Below are 21,043 nucleotides of genomic sequence, written 5' to 3' on the forward strand. Positions count from 1 at the left end.
GTATGTAAGAAGGATCATTGAAAGAGTATAGTAGGGGAATATTTCACTCCAGAGGTTATTTCAAGCTGCCTGAAGAAATAGTACAGTTTCTTGAGTTTCTTGATATTTCAATAGTCTGACACAGAACACCTCTTTTCTGAAATAAACAGGACTGAAAAAGTGCTCATTAAATACAGGATATCTGGTGCAGATGATACATAGGCATGCAGGAACAGTGTCTCACATTTTGAACAAATGGGACTCAATCCAGAGCTTCCTAAATTTAGAATGGAACGTGCAGCTTTCAGCTGACTAAACATTTTTAATCTGAAACATACTAAGCAGCTTCTTTTCTTTGGCTCGCAGCATGTAAACAGTTAGTCTAGATGCTATTTTTATGAATAGATTTTGGTGTCACTGAGTGTGGTACATTTAGACTCGATTATCAAGTTATGTTTGCCTTAGTGCACAGGTTGATTTATTTATTTAAGAGCAAAATGCACAGGGTATTAAATCAAGCATGATACGAAAAGATCTAAAAACATCCCATTGCTTTAATTGCACTCAAAAAGGATTGTAAATCCATACAGAAAGGTAAAAATACATATGAAAGGAGGTAAACCAATGGCACGGTAAGGCCACATACACAGTGCATACTGTTTTTCATTATTCTTTATTTTTACTGTATAATCTATTCTATACCATGGCCAACACAGGGATCAAGTTAAGCTGATCATTTTGGTCGACAATGTGTAAAAAAAAAATTATGCTGGGCTGTCCTCCTTCAACTAAAAAGACACCAGACTCATGGCTCTAATTGAAATGATGGGCAAAGAGCAAAGTCACTCAATAAGCAGCGTTTCACATGCATGTACTAAAGCTATCATGTGGCATGTGGAAGCACTGAGCTGATCCACTGATGTTTCAGGATCTTGCTCATGGTGTTAAATTAGCACATCCTTCCTTGTTATTAAATTATGGTTAGAATTTAAATGTTCCACATTGCCCACCATTTAAAGGAACCGTATGTAAGAAATATATTTCAATTAATCATAAAATGGCCCCGATATGTCACTAGACATTTAGAAATCATGTTCATTTCACATACTTATATCACTGACAACAGTACTCCGGCCAGGATATTGTCATTTAAAAAGTGAAGTTGCAGCCCTCAACTGATGTTGATGTTGTGTTTTGGCCTGTGGGGTATACTACGAAGCACGTTAGACATATCTAGGCTATGTAGACATATCGAGGCTTGACAAAGCCTTGACTCAGGGGTATACGCTAAGTGATACTACGATTGCAGTTATGTGATATATTTGTCAAACTAGGCTTTCAGCTCAGATCTGTGTGCGTTCTCGGTGTTGGGATGACTTTGGCCAATCGTGTAACGTGGAGACACACAAGACCGCCTCTATTTAAAAACAATTACTTCCGCATTCATGAGCGATAGCTTAATCTACACTGCGGTAATTTTTTATGTCTAACCTATAACATCAAATAAATCAATTGTCATCAGTTGTTGTATGGTATGCACGTCCATAGTGGGATATTTGCACGCACAGCACTATTAAAGCCCATTCGAGATCCAAAATGTTAGTAGAGGCGGAGCTCCACCTGTAAGATATATGACAGAATCCTACACGTGAGATAACTTCGTTTTTAAGACAATTGATTGGTCAGTGTGCGGTAGATTACACGATTTGAGCTATAACTTCACATAGCACATAACCTCCTCTCGACCAGGTTTGGTTGACAGCATGAGATACCATGGTGATATAGCGACACTAAAACAGATCCACTTTCGTGTCACAGCATAGCCTGGCTTTGAGCGCAACATACCTCGCTAACCCACTAATCGAGATTCGTAGTACACCCCACTGATGCGCCACCCTCCACCTATCTACTAATCACAAAGTCAGTAGTGTTTCGGCATCTGGGTTGGCAACCTCTAGTCAGGGGGGAGGGGGAGGGGGAGGGGATACACCGCTCTACAGTAATTTGAAAGCGATTGTGGTACCAGTTTTAGCCACAATCTTACATATGGTTCCATATTAGGGCCCATAGTGTATGACAGCAGTGCTCCCAAGCAATCTTGTTTTGATCCTATATTATTACACTATTATTCTTGTGTAATTATGACACTATAATTCTGAGTATGAGGACTAAAGTGATAATTATCGGCTATTATCAGTATTATTTAACCAAATTGTGTATAATCATTCCCATAAACATTACAAACCAAGCCAGAATTGCATTCTAATGTGCAAAACTGAGCATACACCCATCCAAACTGATCTCAGTCAGTAGGGTACATAATTAAGTATTAATTTTATAATTTTGGTGTACAATGTGTAAAGTCATTCCTGATCTGCCACCTTGTGGAAACTGGGCACTTTTCTTGAAATGGTACATTTGTTGAGCATTGAGGGACGCTCAACAGTAAATTAACACATATGATCAAGAGGTGTATATAAGTGGACCTGAATTTGGTCTCAACTACATAGATGGAAACAAAACAACCTGTAACACCTCACAAGATTGTCTAAAGGGTAGCAAACAGGAAAACAGCATACTAAAAAAGGTGAAAAACTAGAAACAGGTGCAACTCTTTAACATTTTTGGCTCATGAACTGTCAGAGAGACAAAACCCTATTCAGTCATGTATCTTTGCTCATACCCAGGTTTCAAACAAAACACAAAAACATGTAGTCAATTAAAACCAGTCCATTCGGTACAGCGCCCATTAGCACCTAAACTGCAGACCCATTATCTCTAAAAGCTGTGGCTTCAATTCAGAGCTTTATAGGGGTTTGTATCATTAGTCAATTAAATGTTAAATGTGCAAAAGTGAAACCCTGTGGACAGGAATGTATCTAATTAACAATGTCAACTTCAAAAGGTGCTTTTGAAAAAGAACAATTACCCACCCCAGCAGTATGGGCAATAAAAACAAAAATGTCATTATGAAAGATAAAATAAACTAAGCAAAATATAGGCTTTAGTAAATTAAATGTAATCAGAATATGCATTTTTTACACATATAAAGGTTTTAGTGAACTGCTATCTATTTTGTAATTGGGATTACAATAGGGCATATTCTTGGTGGTGTGTGCAGTCAAATGCTTCCACTTCCTAAACATTATCAATTTATTCTCAGTGGCTTTATTTACTACTAAATAAGTGTGGGAATAATCATACACATAATTGTGTGGCTATGCTGTTCATAGTAACCGAATTCAATCACACAAAGCTACATCAAATGAAATGTTAAAACATTTGAACTTGAAGTACATTGAAATGGTAACATAATTATGAAATCATGTTTTTGGTGGTCATGCTGTGATTGTATAGCCATGCTGTGCTTTATAATTTATTGATTGCAGTGAAATTTAGTCAACTTTAGAAATACAAGTCTAGTAGTTATTAGAGGTTATTAGATTCAACTTTATTGTCATTGTACAGTGTACAAGTACAGAGACAACGAAAGTACAGTTTGTGTCTAACCAGAAGTGCAAAAAAGCTAAGTGATATACATAGTATAGATAGATGGTGCCATATAAACACTGTAATACATATAGTGCAGTGTAGACAGCATACATTTAAGAAAGTGTTAGTTTCCAGTAATATAAATTAAATATAAATATGTGCAACGTATTAGCAGTACCTTATAAAAAGAATAGTCTACCAAAAAGAATAATGTCTGCCAAAATAGTAAAAAATAAGTGTATGTGCAGAACAGTATAAAGAGCAGTAATATGATATATAAGTGTAATTACAGTATGTATATTTTATAAATAGAATAAATAGAATACTATGGATGGGATAAGGTAGTCAACTGTCCGGGGGGAGGAGTCTGTTGAGGGGCAGAACGATTATATATGGTTAAAAGAGTTTATAACACCGATTAGGGGGGGGGAGGATCATCTCAAAACAATGAAAATGTAATTGCTGTAGCCTACAAACATTACGTCTATAGGCTACATGTCTATAGCCTAGGCCACAGGCAGTTTCCTCCAGAAGATCTCCCAGTACCCCTCCACACTCAAAAACCTTTGATTTGCTTGGTTCGTTTGATACTGTAGGCTATCTATTGGGTGTTGCCTACCAGTTAAAGATAAATATATTGCTTAGGCCTACCATTTTCATATAGTCTGAATAATAGGTCATAGCCTAGGCTACATGTTAAACACATTTGCGTGATGTAAAATAATTAGAATTAATAATTGAAAAAAAAATATTACAGTGTTTTTTCCCTCAAAAAGGATATTTTTCAAGTCAAAGGCATACGAAATTTGCCTACATGTTTTCTTCTTCCACAAACTTTTTGACGTCATCGGTGTCTACGGAGACCTTGAGGGATCAAACTGTTACAATTCCATTTGTTGTTCACAACCATAGACCCTCTATATGTTTTTTGCGGGAGATGGATACAGTCCGGCGGCGAATGGGTTAAGGAGCGGGGGTCCATATTCCTCCTTTCCTTATCGCCATGATGAACAAATGAACTCTCGGGGAATGAAATTTAAATTTCATAAAGGAGAAAAAGTTCTTTGTTTTGAACCCGATCCATCAAAGGCCAAAGTGCTCTATGATGCAAAGGTAAAGTGCGTCTTTTTAAGGCAAAGTTAATATCAGTAGTTATCCTACAATGTCGCACAGGGTATCCTGTTGTTCCAAGCGACCCCCTCTAATTGAGGTTGCATTAGTTACTTGTATTACCCCAGTTCACATTACAATGTTGCAATTTTTGGATTGTGGCTTTTGCGCGGAAAACTTCGGCACAGCATTGGGCGTGATGCATTTTAACATGGTTGCAGCACCGTATTGAGGTAAATCATTTAGATAATTCGCTAATAGTTGTATTGTTTGTTAACAGCATGAATATAGACTGTTTGACAGCATCTGAAATAATACGTTCCTTAACTTCGCCATTTGTGTTTACTTCCGAGCATGACGGCTCGCATGGTCGCGTAGGCTACCAGATCAGTGGCAACTTAATGGCTAGCCAACAGACAGAAATTATTATGAAATATTTAACAAGGGATAAAACACTCACCAATGCCTAACATACAGTATTTGAAACGTTCTAAACTAGCTAAAACATGGGCACGACGTAGCAATTTCACCAACAGGTAGTTTTTGGAGAATGTTTAGTTAATGCATTACGTTAGCCATTTGCTAGTAATGTGCTAGCGTGGGTAACTTGCTGACAAGTTATTCAAAACACGATTAAGTTAATGCAAATAAACGGAAGGTTTTGTATTGCAAATTACAAATCTGTCAGTTTTACAAAGTACTCTCCAAATGATTTGGTGTTTGTTTCTTGCTCCAATGAAATTAAAATGGAAAGGCCACTTGTTTGCTAGATATGCTAACAACTTCCGACGCGGATATTCTACGTAACGTAGAATCCAATGGTGTCGTTATTCCATGCGACCACAGGTCTTTTGTAGGGATTGCTTTGGATGAAAGGGACTAGGGAAGCGTATGCTATGTTGCACGGTATTGTGATCGTTCGCTGGCAGTTAACGTTACTACTTAACCTTATTGCGTCCATTGCATTGATGTAATCACCAATTTCGGTAACGATGTTATTATGTTTTGCAGGTTGTTGACATTATCCTAAGAAAAGATGATCGGGGAAAGCGGGTGCCGCAGTACCTGATTCACTTTAACGGTTGGAACAGAAGGTAAGCATTTAATTAACGATAGAATATCAAGGCAGATAATCAGTCATTCATTGTGTATTTTACTATACGTATTCGTTGGGAATGTGTTAGGAATCGCATGCCTTTCCATAAGGACGCATTTAAATATGAGAACTATTCTAACGTTAGGCTATTATCACCAGTGCTAACGAGCTAAGTGTGTTAGCCAGAGCTCAGCAATAGCGTTTACTGTCTATGCGTAAAACCGCTCACCTTAAAAAACACCCATAACCCTACCACGCTCTATCTCGCTGCTATATTGTCCCATTACCTGCTTAGTTATAGGTCTCCTTCCTTATTACTTGCACAGAAAAGGACACATTCAAGTGACGTTACTGACAGTAGATAAGTAAATACTGTAAATAAGACGGTAAATAGGGTGAAGGTGCTTTGAGGTTCAAGTAGTTTTATTGTAATATACTTATAAAATGAATTATAAGTAATGACATTCTTAAGCTCAAGAGCCAGCTCAACTTAAAAGAGTAACATTGAAAAGCAGTAATTAAGAAGGTGTATTTTGTGTGTGTGTGTGTGTGTGTGTGTGTGTGGGGGGTGATTAGCTATGTGGAAGAGAATTACAGTTCAGCATCCTGGTAGCTTGTGGAAAGAAGCTATCTCTGTATCTGCTCGTAGAAGTCCGCATACTCTTGTACCTTCTACCAGATGGTAGCAGGATGAAGACACTGTGGCTGGGATGACTGGGGTCAGCGAGGATTCGCCTGGTCTTCCTCCGGCAGCGCTGGCTGTAAAGGTCCTAAATAGTTGGTAACTCAGTCCTTGTGATGCGTTGCGCTGACCTGACCACCCTTTGCAGAGCTTTGCGCTCATGAGCGGTGCTGTTACCATACCATGTTGTAATGTTGCTGGTCAGGATGCTCTCAATGGTACAGTGGTAGAAGTTGGTCAGTGTTTCACCGTCCATACCAAACTTCCTCAGCCGCCGAAGAAAGAAGAGTCACTGTCTTGCTGACTTTGTGACCATACCTATATGGTGTGACCAGCTCAGATCACTGATGTTAATTCCAAGGAATCTGAAGCAGCTGACTCTCCTGCTGTGCCTCCAATATAGATAGGTGTGTGCTCTTCCTGCTGTCTCCTGTAGTCCACAATCAACTCCTTGGTTTTGCTGATGTTGAGCAGCAGGTTGTTGTCTTGGCACCAGGATGTCAGGGTTGCCACCTCTGCTCTGTAAGCAGACTCATCATCACTTGTGATGCAGCCGATTATGGTGGTTTCATCAGCAAACTTAATGATGGTGTTTGAGGTGTGAGTTGCCATACAGTCATGAGTATACAACGAGTACAGCAGGGGGCTTAACACACATCCCTGCGGTGCACCAGTGCTGAGTGTTAGAGTGGAGGAGATAATGTTACCCAGCCGTACCGCCTGTGTCCTGTCAGTCAGGAAGTCAAGGATCCAACTGCACAGAGAGGGACTGATGTTCAGGTCTCTCAATTTCAGGTCTTCTCATTTTCATTTCAGAGGTTGCTGTAGTGTTACAAAACAATACAGTTAATACTATTGTTGTCACCTGACATTTTTTGGAGTCAGTGAGTCCCTTAACGTTAGCCTGTTAGCAAGCTTGCTTTTATTATTATGGCGTGCCACTTTACATTTATCACAGACTGTGAGGTCTGCATGAAAGCTTGAAATTGCACTTCTCCTGTGATTTCTATGCATCTGATATCCTCCAGATCTTAAATAAACTGAATGTTGAATTTGAGAGTATTACTCAAGAGTTTCATTGTGTTTCCGCAGTTGGGACCGTTGGGCAGCTGAGGACCATGTTCTGCGAGATTCTGACGAAAATCGAACATTACAGCGTGAACTGGCGCGCAAAGCTTTGGCTCGCATGTAAGTACCACTTAACCAGCACAAAGAAATTATCCAAATAATTAACCAAATGGAACATGGAAGTGAGAGTAATTTAGCCACTCTCTGGTTTGAAACAAGAAACTTGCCACCTATGTCAAAAATGAGATATTTTTGAGATACTCTTCCTGGTCTGAAATATCGATTTATAGGCAAAAACCTATAGAAGCCTGAATTTAAATGCTCATTTAAAAGAAAAGTGGTCAGACGGATTTAGAGGGTTTTGCATCTGAACTCTTCAAATGCACAAATGTAGACAAATGCCGACATGATGAATACATTTCATCACACATTTCATGACAGGAAGAGAAAGGGCTGGAGGAAACGACGCTGTCGTTTACCTGGTGTTAATGCAGCTCTAAAGCCCCTTCCAGAAGAGGAGGAAGAGGAGAGCGATGACACTTGTAAGTATTTTCATCTAAGCAATCTGTTGAATTTTATTACAGCAGCAAATAGTATTTGTAGTTAAATGGTCTGATCTGTGGTGACTGAAATGGAAGGTGACTGAGTGAAAGCTATGGTTTGATTATATTGGACTTGAGATTCTTTTACAAACCCTCTCTGCCAATCTTGTAAGCCAGAGTGATAGTTGGGCCTGGGTTTCAAGTAGTCTAGCATGCATGTTTTAAAGAGAGATGTCATGAGCGAACTCATATGGGTATTCATTTCAAACTTGATATGTGTTTTTTGTAGCCCATAAATCTGCCACTCTCAGTAAGTATCCACATGTTTACACCATGATGAAATCCAAAGGATGACATTTTATGAAGACATCGAACATTACCAAAAAGGGTCCTGACTTTTGAGCTATTTCTTTCAGCTTTGATCTCATCATCTGAGGATAGTGACGAGGACGATTCAGAGGACCCTGAATCTTTAAAAAGCGGAGAGAGCGACTCGTCTGATGATTTGGATGAAATGGTAAGGAGAACACAACTTTTCTATTGACCATTGGGATTGGTTGGGTGTTTGATTGGTTTGTGGTGGCCACTGACATCTCTCTCTGACCCATAGAGGGAGGAGCAGGAAGCTCATGGCAAGCGAGAGGTTGAGGAGAAGGCCATCGCTGTCACCATCGATATACCCGACATCCTCAAGAAGAAGCTTGAGGATGACTGCTACTACATCAACAAGAGGAAAAAGGTTAAAGCCTCAGTCAGGATTGGACATTATTTGGAGAGAATTATTTTGGCTAGGGGCCACAGGGATTAAAAAATGATAGCATGCGAATAAATACTGAAGTAGTAGTTATTGTAATAATTGAATAATAACATGAGGTGTTATAATGACTTTATTATAAAAAATGCTTTTTGTTTGGTGTTTTCTTTGACTTCTGACATGTGTATATCTAGAAATATAATGTATTTTGTGTTAAGTTCCTCACCAAATACTAAACGTAATTGTAAAATGTCTTGAATATCCGGGAGCAGTTGGTGAAGCTTCCGAGTCCGATGAACATCGTGAACATCCTGGAGTCGTACGTGAAGCACTTCACGCTCAACGCTGCTTTCTCTGCCAACGAGCGCCACCGCCACCGCCAGTCGGCTGCCCCGTCGGACCCAGGGCCTCAGCCTGTGCCCCCCGAGAAGAAGTATGTCTACAGTGACCTCTCCTGTCCTGTCGTGCCAGATCTCTGGCTGGCTATAAAATATATTTCTTTGATTTAACCTCTCGTTTTTAAAACCCACTCACTACAGGGCTCCAGACTAACTTTTTGCACTAAAGTTAGGTGCACCCAAATTTTCAACCACATCGCATTTAACACCGCAGCAGGTTTACTTTTTATCCTTAATTACTGTCCTATATAGGTTGTCCTATGATTTACAATTCTACAAGAAAAGTAACTTAATGAAGTGTTGGTGCTTTAAGTGCTCCACTGAGCTGAAATTTAAACTTAAAACATCTCAAGATGAATTAAATAAAAATAACAGTGAGTAAATTAACAGTGCACGTCTTTTAAGGGCTTCAAACTGCACATCTCATGGCTCAAGGTCTTACATACTATCATTCATGATCTTTAGGCCTTGGCTAAACCAGCTCGCCAGGCTAGCATCTTCCATAGAAATGTATTTGAGCACAATTTAAAGAGATGTTCCAAGTAGCCTGGGGATTTTTATGTGATTTTGCAATGATGATTGCAATAATCATTTGACAGCCCCAATGATGCAATTTACTTTTAATTTTAGTATTTTTAAATTTTCAATAAGAACATCACTATGGTTAATGCAGTAATCGAAATGGTAGGCCTATTATTATAGGCTATTGCAATGACTTGCCATGCTTGATCTAAATGTGTCCATTCAATTCACCGCACAGAATGACCACAGTTATACATGCAGGGGAATATTCGGCTTTAAATGTAGCAGCGATATTCGGTTTTGCAAATACCGGATTAAATTGATTGATGCCATCAGAATGAGTTTTATTACAACTTCCTTTGGCGAAAGTTTAATATTGCTGTTGAAAACCGGTTACTCCTGCATGTAACTGCGGTCAATGACGCACTCCTTCTGTTCTATATGTATGCATTGTTCAGGTTTTAAGACGCCCTTTTTTCATCTGCAATGACTCTTTGCCGCTCTCATTCCTGTCGCTCTTTACGCTCAAACTATTTTTGGTGAATAATTATTTCAGACTGAACTTGGTGAAGGGAAGTTTCACTAGGCCTATCGTCAACGATAAACTTGATCATCATCTCTCTCGTCTGAACGGTTTGTTGCTGCCAGTCTCTCTGGGGAGAGGGGACATTTATCTCGCCTATGTGACCACACTGTAATGCAACTGCATCCACTCTGTTTATCTGACAGGTTTTTGACCTCTCTCTCTCTCTCTCTCTCTCTCTCTCTCTCTCTCTCTCTCTCTCTCTCTCTGCAGCACATTTCAACACACACAGGCACTGGGCCACGGCCAATCAGAGGGGAGGTCCCGTCCTTCACTATCTGTGATTTGTTTAAACCACGATATTGGCCAAATATGTGTCTGTTATTGAACCAAAGGTAGAGTTTCAATGCGGACACTTTTTCCTCTCTCGAATAGCTGGTCGCGCCGGTGCGACCTCCGATTTTTTTTTTTAGTCGCACTTTTGAAAAATTAGGTCGCATATGCAACTAAATTGGTCGCACTCTGGAGCCCTGCACTAGTGACCCAAACCCCACAATGATCCTCACCAGAGTTTCCATTTTACCCAAATGTACTTGTAGTCTTTTGCGATACAGTGTCTTTTGTTCTCTCTTCCACTTCTCTCTGCTGTTAGTGAGGACCTCTGCAAGGAGATGGTGGATGGACTGAGGATCACATTTGACTTCACCCTTCCCATGATCCTCCTGTACCCCAATGAGCAGGCCCAGTTTAAGAAGGTCAGCTCCTCCAAGTTCGTCTTGCCGGTCAGCGAGCCGTCGGCAGGTTCCAGCAGGTGCGACGCCTCCCTCCTGAGGTGTGGCTGAAATACTTTGCAGAATACTTCCAAAATACATAATATACACATACACATACACATGGACGAGCTTTCATTTATTGATGCATTAACATCTATTCTGAAGAAAACTGTTTAGTCGAATGGATTTGGTTGGATAATGATGATGAGGGGTGCTCTGGAGCATTCCCTGATATAGATACACTTACAAGAACCTGTCTGTGGCTTAAAGGAGTGCGATACTTAATTGTTGGATGAAATCTCTCCTCTCTATCAGTCTCCAATTCTTCTCATCATCCGCTCCCAGAGCCCTGCAGGAGCGCTCGCCCAGCCCAGGGGCCAACCCCTCCACCCCGCAGTCCATCGACAGCCAGCCGGCCGTCAGCGAGACGTCCACTGGGCCGCCCCACTTTGTCCTGGGCCACGGCCCCTCCAGCACGCCCAAACGCCGGCGCGGACCCACCTCGGTGGCCGAGGCGGCCGAGTGGGCGCAGTCGCTGCGGCGCTCGACGCGCAACACGTCTGGCGGAGAGCGGGAGGGAGGGGGAGGCGGCGGCGGTGGCAGCAGCAGCAGTACCTCCCCCCCACCCAAGCGCCGCCTAGGAGACCACCACGGCACCCTGCCCAAGTTCTTCCTCAACCTGGACAGGAGTAAGTTCTACCCGCCTCACCAACTCAAACTCATCGTTAATAATAATAATAAAATAATAATAATAATAATAATAATTAGTGCAGTTTCAGCCCTGGCAGGTGTCAGTTCATTTATGAAGAGTTATTATGCATAGATGTCCACTGTTGGATTAGCCAATGTAAAAGGCACTGCAGGATCATGTGCATGTGTTCTCCACTAGATGGCACTGTTTGTCCATAGAAAAAGGACAGAAAGGCCATTTCTGTGTTTTAGCTTTAGACATTGCGGTCATGTGTAGGAGACCCTTTGCTCATTCTTTGAAAATGTCCTTCAGTATCAACCTCATCTCCACTCAACCCTCTGAGTGCTTTACCAATGGCTGTCACAGGAGGAGCACATCTGGAGATGCAATGGGCTAACTTGCTTTTGTGTGTTCCTCTTCCACCTACCCAGAGACCCCTGTGCATAGCGGCTCCTCCTCCCCATTACCATTGACCCCCAGCAAAGATGGCAGCGGCGTGTTTGCTGGTCTGGGGACTCGCAGGAACAATGAGCTGAACGAGGTGAATGGGTTAACTGATGAAGTGGCTTTTGCGTTTCATATTTTCATACATATCATATTTTTGGTTTGGTGCATGTGGTAAATGTGTTATTCCGGTTGTGTATTTGGTTTGGTGCATGTGGTAAATGTGTTATTCCGGTTGTGTATTTGTAGGTGCTGAGTTGGCGGCTGACTCCTGACAACTATCCTCAGAGCGACCAGCCCCCCCCTCTTACCTCTATGGCTCTCAGCATCTGCTCCGGCTCTTTGGTATGCATATGCTTCATTTTTCTCTCTCTCTCTCAGCTAATCTTAAACATGCCCTTCAGTCTCTCTGTATCATACGCATGCTCAAATTAGAACTGTCTCGAACTTTGGGTTTGAATCACATTTTCAAGAGATTTTGTGGTCTGGCTGTGGTCATGAAGTTCTGTCTTTGTTGTTGTTTGTCTTTAGTGAAACTGCCAGAGATCCTGGGGAAGATGCACATCCCTGAAAGGAACCTCCGAGCATTGGTCAAACACCTGGAGCTGTTCCTTAGGTGCGTACACGCACACACTCTCACACACACAGATAGTTTGTCATGTGCACATATACGGACACACACACACACCGACACACACACACACACACACACACACACACACACACAGACAGACAGACAGACAGACAGACAGACAGACAGACAGACAGACAGACAGACAGACAGACAGACAGACATCACAACATTGTGTGATTGTTCTTCAGAGATTTGTTTGACAGTAGTCAGATCAAGGTATGTTGTTTGTTTGAGAGAGAATCAGTAAGGTCATTAGTGCTGTATTGTTTCTAATTATTATGACCGCCAAGCAGCTTAAAAAATTTTTTTTCACTCTGGAATTTTTTTTTTTTTTTCGAGAACCTAGGGTTTAGGGAGGACTTTTTTTTTTTTTTTGGACTGGACCCCGAAACCACTATTTCATGGAGGGTAGGCAGACACAGTTTTTTTTTTTTACAGTTTTTCATTCCTGTTCATGGGGGCCACACAATAAATTAATTTATGTTACTATACACCAACTGGCCTGTAGGTGGCGGAGACAGTTTTCTGTGAATATCTCGAGAACCGTGGGGCCTAGGAGGTCCACCTTTTTGTATGTTGGTCTTAAGGGGGCATGTCAACCCATCCCATTTCCACTTATTTCATGTATAGCGCCACCTAGTTAAAAATTAAAAAGCAACAAATTAGGTGTTTTCATCACAATATCTCTGGCTGACATGGTCAAAACTGCACGAAATTGAAAGTGTAGGATCATTATGACACCTTCCGAATGCAAGTTTTGTGAACTTTCGTTCATGGGGGGCCTTACAATAAAATGATTTATGTGTACATTTAGTGACCGTACACCAACAAGGATTCCTGGGACACTGAAAGACCGGGGTACATAAAACTTGGTGGGCATGTAACCCCATATGGATAGCATGGAACCATCGTTTTTCGTTTTGATCTGTAGCCCCCCCGCTGGACTGGACCCCCGAAAGGAGGGTAGGGCAGACACAGTTTTCTGTGAATATCTTGAGAACCGTAGGGCCTAGGATGACCAATTTTAAACAGATACACACGCACACGCATACATTTATAGTAATCATACGTATGACACATACTCACACAGTAGACATATGTATGCATGCATGCACATGCACAAACACACATACGCAGACAAACACACAAGCACACACACACACACATAAAAACTTAAACGTGCACTATCACACATGCACAAAAATTCAAGAATTTCTCAGAATTATGAACAGGCAAGATGGGGGGTGGGGTTGTATAAAATGAATTTTGCTTGTGAAATCTATGAACAAATCATGTTTTGGTACTTGTTGTCTAGCAGATACCAGTGAGAATTGAGTGTGGATAAGGCAATTTAGTGAGACAGTTAGAATCATATAGGCCTTTCAGCGTGATTTATTTTTGTGGAAAAAATGTGCTGGACTGGGCGGTGGTCATATTTTGTACTGCTCTGTGGTACATCTAGTATTTTTCAACCATCAGTCCATTATATTGAATCAACTTAGGCAGATATGAAAGAATTGCATAAAATATGTACTGTATATGGAAATTCAAACATGAATTGCTGTTTCCAATAATTAAAATTGAGCCAGCTGTTTAAATGTCTAACCACTTGATAAAGACCACTGTATGATGTGGGTGTCATATTGAGCTTCAGAAAATCACTGGACTCATTGTACAGTTCCCACCAGGTGACCCTCTCACTCTCCTCTTCCTGGCAGAGTTGTTTTGTCCTTCTTTTCTCTCAATTATCCTTTCTTTCTCTTCCTTACTAACACGCACGTGCACACACACACACACACACACACACACACACACACACACACACACACACACACACACAGACAGACACACAGCGTGCGTGTAGGAATCCACATTGGAAGCACGGCAGCTCTGTGGGCGGTTACACAAGCTTCTGGCCTAATCTTTAAATCCAGCCCGGCGATCTTCAGCTGGCCCCAAACGCTGGATTTGTTTATTATTCTCCGCGCTTAATCACTACAGCGCACTACCACCTCCCGCCACAGCGCAGCGCTGTTGAGCTCCCCACTGGACCGCCCTCCCCGCGATTGAATGGCTGGACCATCACGCTGTGTGTGTGTGTGTGTGTGTGTGTGTGTGTGTGTGTGTGCAGTGTGTGTGATAGCAGAGTGGTTCTGACTTGTGCCACACAGGGAAATTGCCCTTGCATTGTTTCCACTGTGGGGGACGAGAAGCTGGGCCGGTTGATGTAACAGAATGAAGAAAGGCATGCTGGGATTGAGAGAAGGGATCTGAGAAAGAATGATTGAGGTTAATCCCAATCCTGTGTGTGAGGGAGAGGGAAAAAAATGAAAAGATAGGGTGTGTGTGTATGCGTGTGTGTTTGTGCAAGCATGCGTGTTTCATTCGAGAAGAAAACCACTTGCAAGTTAATTGTTGAAGGAATAAAAGAAATTCAAGATGGAACAGGAGTGATATGCAATTCATCACTTATCAGTGGCATGGTGTGCACATCACTGTAAACCACTACAAGCCACCAAGCCCATGGTAATCAAAGAGTGTGTGTGTGTGTGTGTGTGTGTGTGTGTGTCGTCCCTCCCTCCGGTTGGGGTCGGTCTGGGTGAACCAGAGGGACGTGTCTCCCACGATGAGTATAATTTGGTACCGGTTGAAATCGCTCTTAATTTTCGGCCTGATGAGGATAATTTGTTTGCGGTGGAATTAAGGGCCGGCGTACCCGGGGAGGCCAAGATGAGATGGCAAGATTTAGGGGATTTGGCGGGCGTAGCAGATACTAAGGACATTCGGGATTTACTCTGCCGATTAGACGGGGAGATTTTCGCCCTCCGACTTGAGCGAATTGGGTTATTTAAGGCGAGCGGGTGGCGCACCTTAGGCAGGCCGTGTAAAGACGACGAACACGCGCGACGGGGGTCCCTCCACTACAGCATCGCCTCAGTGGCAGTCGAGTAGACCGTGAGCACAGAACAAGACGAGGCATGTAGCTGTGAATTCAGATGACAAGAACGGCTTTTCTAGAATATTCCACTAAGAGTTTGCCTCCCTACAGAGCGCCGAGAGTCTCCTGTGTGGAGCCCACCTTACAGAGGAGAAGCTCCTGAGCTCTGGGTTCTGGGTTCTTAGGCGCTCTGTCTCCCTAGGCTGCTGTGTGCAGCTCTACTAAATCTGTGGCCATGCAGGCACAAAGACTGTCCCAAGTGTGACTAAGGGTTGCAGTCAGAGCCCTCATTTTAAATCATGAAAACACACACTCACACACTCTCTTTGGCTCACTCACTCACTCACACACACACACACACACACACACACACACACCCAGACCCTAAAAGCACACGCCTCTAATGTGGCCAGCTCTTGGGAGACATTCTTTTGCCTTCTAAATCCGTTTGCTTCCCATCTATCTGCCTCTTGGATTCCTCCCATCCTCAGCCAACGCTGTGAGCAAACCTCCGAGCTGTTTCAAACAGACTGAACTAAAATCAAGGCGCTGGAAATCTATTTCACCAAAGTGTTGTTTTTCCCCTCGTTTATCTGAGGTGTAGCCCACTTAAGCCTATATGCCACACATTATATCTTAGGCCATCTAATGTTAATGTGTTTGACTGTGCGTGAGTAAGGTCCTTATCGATTTCTCTCTCCTTCCTTGCTTCCTCTCATCCTTCCTCTCATCCTTTCCTCCTTTCTTCCTCTCATCCTTTCCTCCTCAGGTTTCTGGCCGAGTTCCATGAGGACTTCTTTCCAGAGTGCGCTTATGTGTCGGCCACAGAGGCGCACTACTGCATGAAGCAGCCGCACGCCACCTTCTGAGCGCGCTCCTCGAACTCTGACCCCTGACCTTAGGACTGAAGCCAGCCCTCCCTGGGACACCAGCTCTGCCGAGTCACCCACGTGCTCCAGTGCGGCCAGCCGGACTGAAGTCCTGCTCTCTGTGAGCGGTTGGACTGGACGACATGACGGTCGATCGGATGTCTACGTCCTGCATTCTGGCTGAGACTGCTGCAATACTTTTTTGCTTTCTGGGCTCAAAGACTTCTCTCTTCTTCTGTGATGTCCTGTGACTCTCACCTCTTTGCTGTCAAGCTCTTTCGCCCTGCCGACTAGACTGCCCCAAAAAATGAAAAGACTTTTCCAGAAGAAAGAATCCCTACACACTTTTTTGTCATTTGTGTGACTTGTGTGTGTGTGTGTGTGTGTGTGTGTGTGTGTGTGTGTGTGTGTGTGTGTGTGTTGGCGTGTTGGCAAGGAACTGAGCCTTGTATGTGTGTATGTGTGTCTCTGACACTCCTGAACGCTCCAGAGCTAAGACTGTTTCATGTGTCTGCATCCTGAAGCATTGTGTGTGCTGTCTGCTTTGGTTTTGTTTCCCCTTTGCTAGCTTCTAAGTGCAGTGGCATTAGTGTGGAGGTAGAAAGTACAGTATGACAATCCACATGTCTGTGTGTATTTGTTACTTGTGTATATAAGGATCTGTTGGGTCTTAGTAGTCCTTGAGATGGCTGTTCAGTTGTATTCTAATGCACTGGCTTTTGTGTGTTTCTCTTCCTTTCCTAAGGCACAGTTTAGGCTATGATTGGATATGCATGTGACTGATGTAAAATATACACTGCATTGTGCTTTAATAGAAAAATGTTATTTTTTACATTTTGCAATTGTTGGAAATTTCAAGGACAGTCGTGTTGTGAATTGTCTTTATGATCCACAAATACAGTTTGATTACGAATTTTGAATACCACGTATATCCTTTTGACATTATGTCCATACTGTGTAATTTACTATAATGATCAAGTATCAATGTTGGCTGTTACAATCACACATTTACCAAATTAGACATTATAGTGAATGCAATAAAGAGGGAGAGGGCTAAGAGAGCCTTGCCAAGTGCCGCAGAGATTACATAAACCCTTGACACACACACACACACACACACACACACTCTGATTTATGAGCTCATACTCGACTGGGTGCCCAGTCTGCGCCGAGGTTGAAACGAAAGATCATGGTTGCCCCATGCTGAGCACCAGTCATCCTGCCCTGCCGGCTGTTAACAAGCGCTGTCTGGAGCACTCCCCTCTGAAGCCAGCCATGTTTTTCCCCCCTCAGCATCCTCCGTGGTCCATCTGGAATGTGCCCAGATGTGAAAAAAAAGACAGAGAACTGCTCATTCTCCAGCGTCAACTGTTTTACCTTGTTTTATTAAGGGTATTCAAGGGTATTTCTGGTGGTCTTTTCAACTTTCTCTGATCACATAAGGCTCTCCATTCAGACACCCGGATGATCCGCTCCACTAAAGCCCTCTCGACTCTCATTGGCATCCATTTCCTACCTCCAAATGAGACGTATTGTGTTCATTTTTGCAGTTGAAAGATTTCAGGTGACGTCGCATGATTTCAGACAACGGCCTGCTGTGATGCGAAGCCTCTTTTTCCAGCGTCCTCCATGATGACAAAGCACTTCATCTGGACAATGTCCAGGTTGAGAATTGTCCCGCACCCACTGGATGTGAACTGGGATTTGGCTCTGCCGGGAAGTGCCGGTGAGTTGTGGTAATTGCTCGGTGTGAGCGGTCATTTGATTTGGACTTGCAGGAAAGCGTGTAACGAGGCACTTAGCGCCGGAACCTGATCCGGATTGCGCTGCGCAAGGTGGAGAAAATTTGACCCACCCCCACCCCCACACCCATCGGAACCCGTCTCTCTGCTCCCACCCTTCTCGATATCCTCTTACCACCGAGACGGTTCCTGAGCACAACGAAATCCGAGCCCACCTACCGCGGTAGCTGCTTGTTTTTCGTCTTTTCCACTCGCCATTTCACTCTCTCTCTCTGTCTCTGTCTGTCTTCTCAGTCCTTTTTGCCTCACGGCGTGTCGTCCAGAAGCTTTGCACCTCTCCATCATGGAGCCTGACAGTGTCAGCGACACTGAGCCTCTGACTGCGACCGATCTGACAGCGGGCGATGTGGGATGGCTGGACGCTGAGGACGAGCCAGAGTGAGTAGACTCTCTTCGGTCTGCAGGGCTGCTGCTGTGGTCTGACGCGGTGGTTCAGCAGTGATGTGACTTGTGGTTCAGAATGAATCTTCTTGATGCCTGTACTTGTGAGGAACAGAGAGGTTGGTCTTGGTTGTGATATTATTTATTAAATTATTTTTAATCATATTTATGATATGATTATGTTATTTTTTTTATCATAAAACCTTACTAGAGGAATGTTTTTTCAGGATTTTCCTTTGCAAGAGCGTTCAACAAGCATGAAGTCCTTTGCAAGAGTGCAAGAGCTTTGAGGGGCTGAGAATGAAAGCTGTGTCAGAGCAAGTATTGCTTTCATGGTCGACACTGGAAGCTGAGTGGTTTCTCGATAATGACAAATCCTACAACCTCTGTATGACTTATGTATTCTAGGCTTTTCACCTACACAGAAAATTTCTCTGTAGCCAAGAAGCTACTTGTGCAGCCCTACCGGTTAGCCTTACAGGTTGCGGGTAAGCATGGAAGTGAACTGTGTGATGGCGATGGTAAGCTGTTTACCGTCTCCACTAAACTACTGGTTTGGGGGGGCTGCTGGTGGTGTTGATGTGTTTGCTGTGTGTGTGAAGCCACGGTGGTCTCCCTGAAGTGAATGACTGTGATGAGGTGGAGGCTCACAGTAGTGTGATGAGGTGGTGAGGTGGATGCTCACAGTAGTGTGATGGGGTGGAGGCTCACAGTAGTGTGATGAGGTGGAGTAGTGTGATGAGGTGGATGCTCACAGTAGTGTGATGAGGTGGAGTAGTGTGATGAGGTGGAGTAGTGTGGTAAGGTGGATGCTCACAGTAGTGTGATGAGGTGGAGTAGTGTGGTGAGGTGGATGCTCACAGTAGTGTGATGAGGTGGAGTAGTGTGATGAGGTGGAGGCTCACAGTAGTGTGGTGAGGTGGAGTAGTGTGATGAGGTGGAGGCTCACAGTAGTGTGATGAGGTGGAGTAGTGTGGTGAGGTGGATGCTCACAGGTGGTGAGGTGGATGCTCACAGTAGTGTGATGAGGTGGGAGTAGTAGACTCCCTTTAGGTCTGCAGGGCTGCTGCTGTGGTCTGGCGGTGGTTCAGCAGTGATGTGACTTGTGGTTAAGAATGAATCTTCTTGATGCCTGTACTTGTGAGGGAACAGAGAGGTTGGTCTTGGTTGTGATATTATTTATTAAATTATTTTTAATCATTATTTATGATATGATTATGTTATTTTTTTATCATAAAACCTTACTAGAGGAATGTTTTTTTCAGGATTTTCCTTTGCAAGGCGTTCAACAAGCATGGGGTCCTTTGCAAGAGTGCAAGAGCTTTGAGGGGCTGAGAATGAAAGCTGTGTCAGAGCAAGTGTTGCTTTCATGGTCGACACTGGAAGCTGGTGGTTTTCTCGATAATGACAAAATCCTACAACCTCTGTATGACTTATGTACTCTAGGCTTTTCACCTACACAGAAAATTTCTCTGTAGCCAAGAAGCTACTTGTGCAGCCCTACGGTTAGCCTTACAGGTTCGCGGGTAAGCATGGAAGTGAACTGTGTGATGGCGATGGTAAGCTGTTTACCGTCTCCACTAAACTACTGGTTTGGGGGCTGCTGGTGGTGTTGATGTGTTTGCTGTGTGTGTGAAGCCCACGGTGGTCTCCCTGAAAGTGAATGACTGTGATGAGGTGGAGGCTCACAGTAGTGTGATGAGGTGGTGAGGTGGATGCTCACAGTAGTGTGATGGGGTGGGGAAAGCTCACAGTAGTGTGATGAGGTGGAAATAGTGTGATGAGGTGGATGCTCACAGTAGTGTGATGAGGTGGAGTAGTGTGATGAGGTGGAGTAGTGTGGTAAGGTGGATGCTCACAGTAGTGTGATGAGGTGGAGTAGTGTGATGAGGGTGGGTAGTGTGTGTGAGGTGGAGGCTCACAATATGCTCACAGTGTGATGAGGTGGATGCTCAGTGTGATGAGGTGGATGCTCACAGTGAAATGATGAGGTGGAAGTAGTGTGGTGAGGTGGATGCTCACAGTAGTGTGATGAGGTGGATGCTCACAGTAGTGTGATGAGGTGGAGGGTGTGGTGAGGTGGATGCTCACAGTAGTGTGTGAGGTGGATGAGGTGGATGCTCAGTGTGTGATGAGGTGGATGCTCACAGTAGTGTGATGAGGTGGAGTAGTGTGGTGAGGTGGATGCTCACAGTAGTGTGATGAGGTGGTGAGGTGGATGCTCACAGTAGTGTGATGAGGTGGATGCTCACAGTAGTGTGATGAGGTGGAGTAGTGTGGTGAGGTGGATGCTCACAGTAGTGTGATGAGGTGGAGTAGTGTGGTGAGGTGGATGCTCACAGTAG

At 43.4% G+C, this 21,043-nt stretch overlaps 1 protein-coding gene across 1 annotated transcript; it reads left to right on the top strand.

Moving 5' to 3' along the window:
* The first annotated feature begins 5,409 nt into the window (after window positions 1–5,409).
* Window positions 5,410–17,435, top strand: LOC125310945 (male-specific lethal 3 homolog). Its single transcript, XM_048268746.1, is given in 15 exon segments — window positions 5,410–5,487; window positions 5,593–5,675; window positions 7,452–7,547; window positions 7,869–7,969; window positions 8,259–8,279; window positions 8,386–8,486; window positions 8,580–8,708; window positions 8,996–9,156; window positions 10,819–10,998; window positions 11,255–11,628; window positions 12,062–12,171; window positions 12,324–12,378; window positions 12,381–12,419; window positions 12,606–12,690; window positions 16,416–17,435. Coding segments are annotated over 15 exon segments (1,650 nt in total). The 5' UTR covers window positions 5,410–5,472; the 3' UTR covers window positions 16,516–17,435.
* The last annotated feature ends 3,608 nt before the right edge of the window (window positions 17,436–21,043 follow it).

The sequence above is a fragment of the Alosa alosa genome, chromosome 17 (genome assembly GCF_017589495.1).
Source record: "Alosa alosa isolate M-15738 ecotype Scorff River chromosome 17, AALO_Geno_1.1, whole genome shotgun sequence".
In the NCBI taxonomy this organism is placed as follows: Eukaryota; Metazoa; Chordata; class Actinopteri; order Clupeiformes; family Clupeidae; genus Alosa; species Alosa alosa.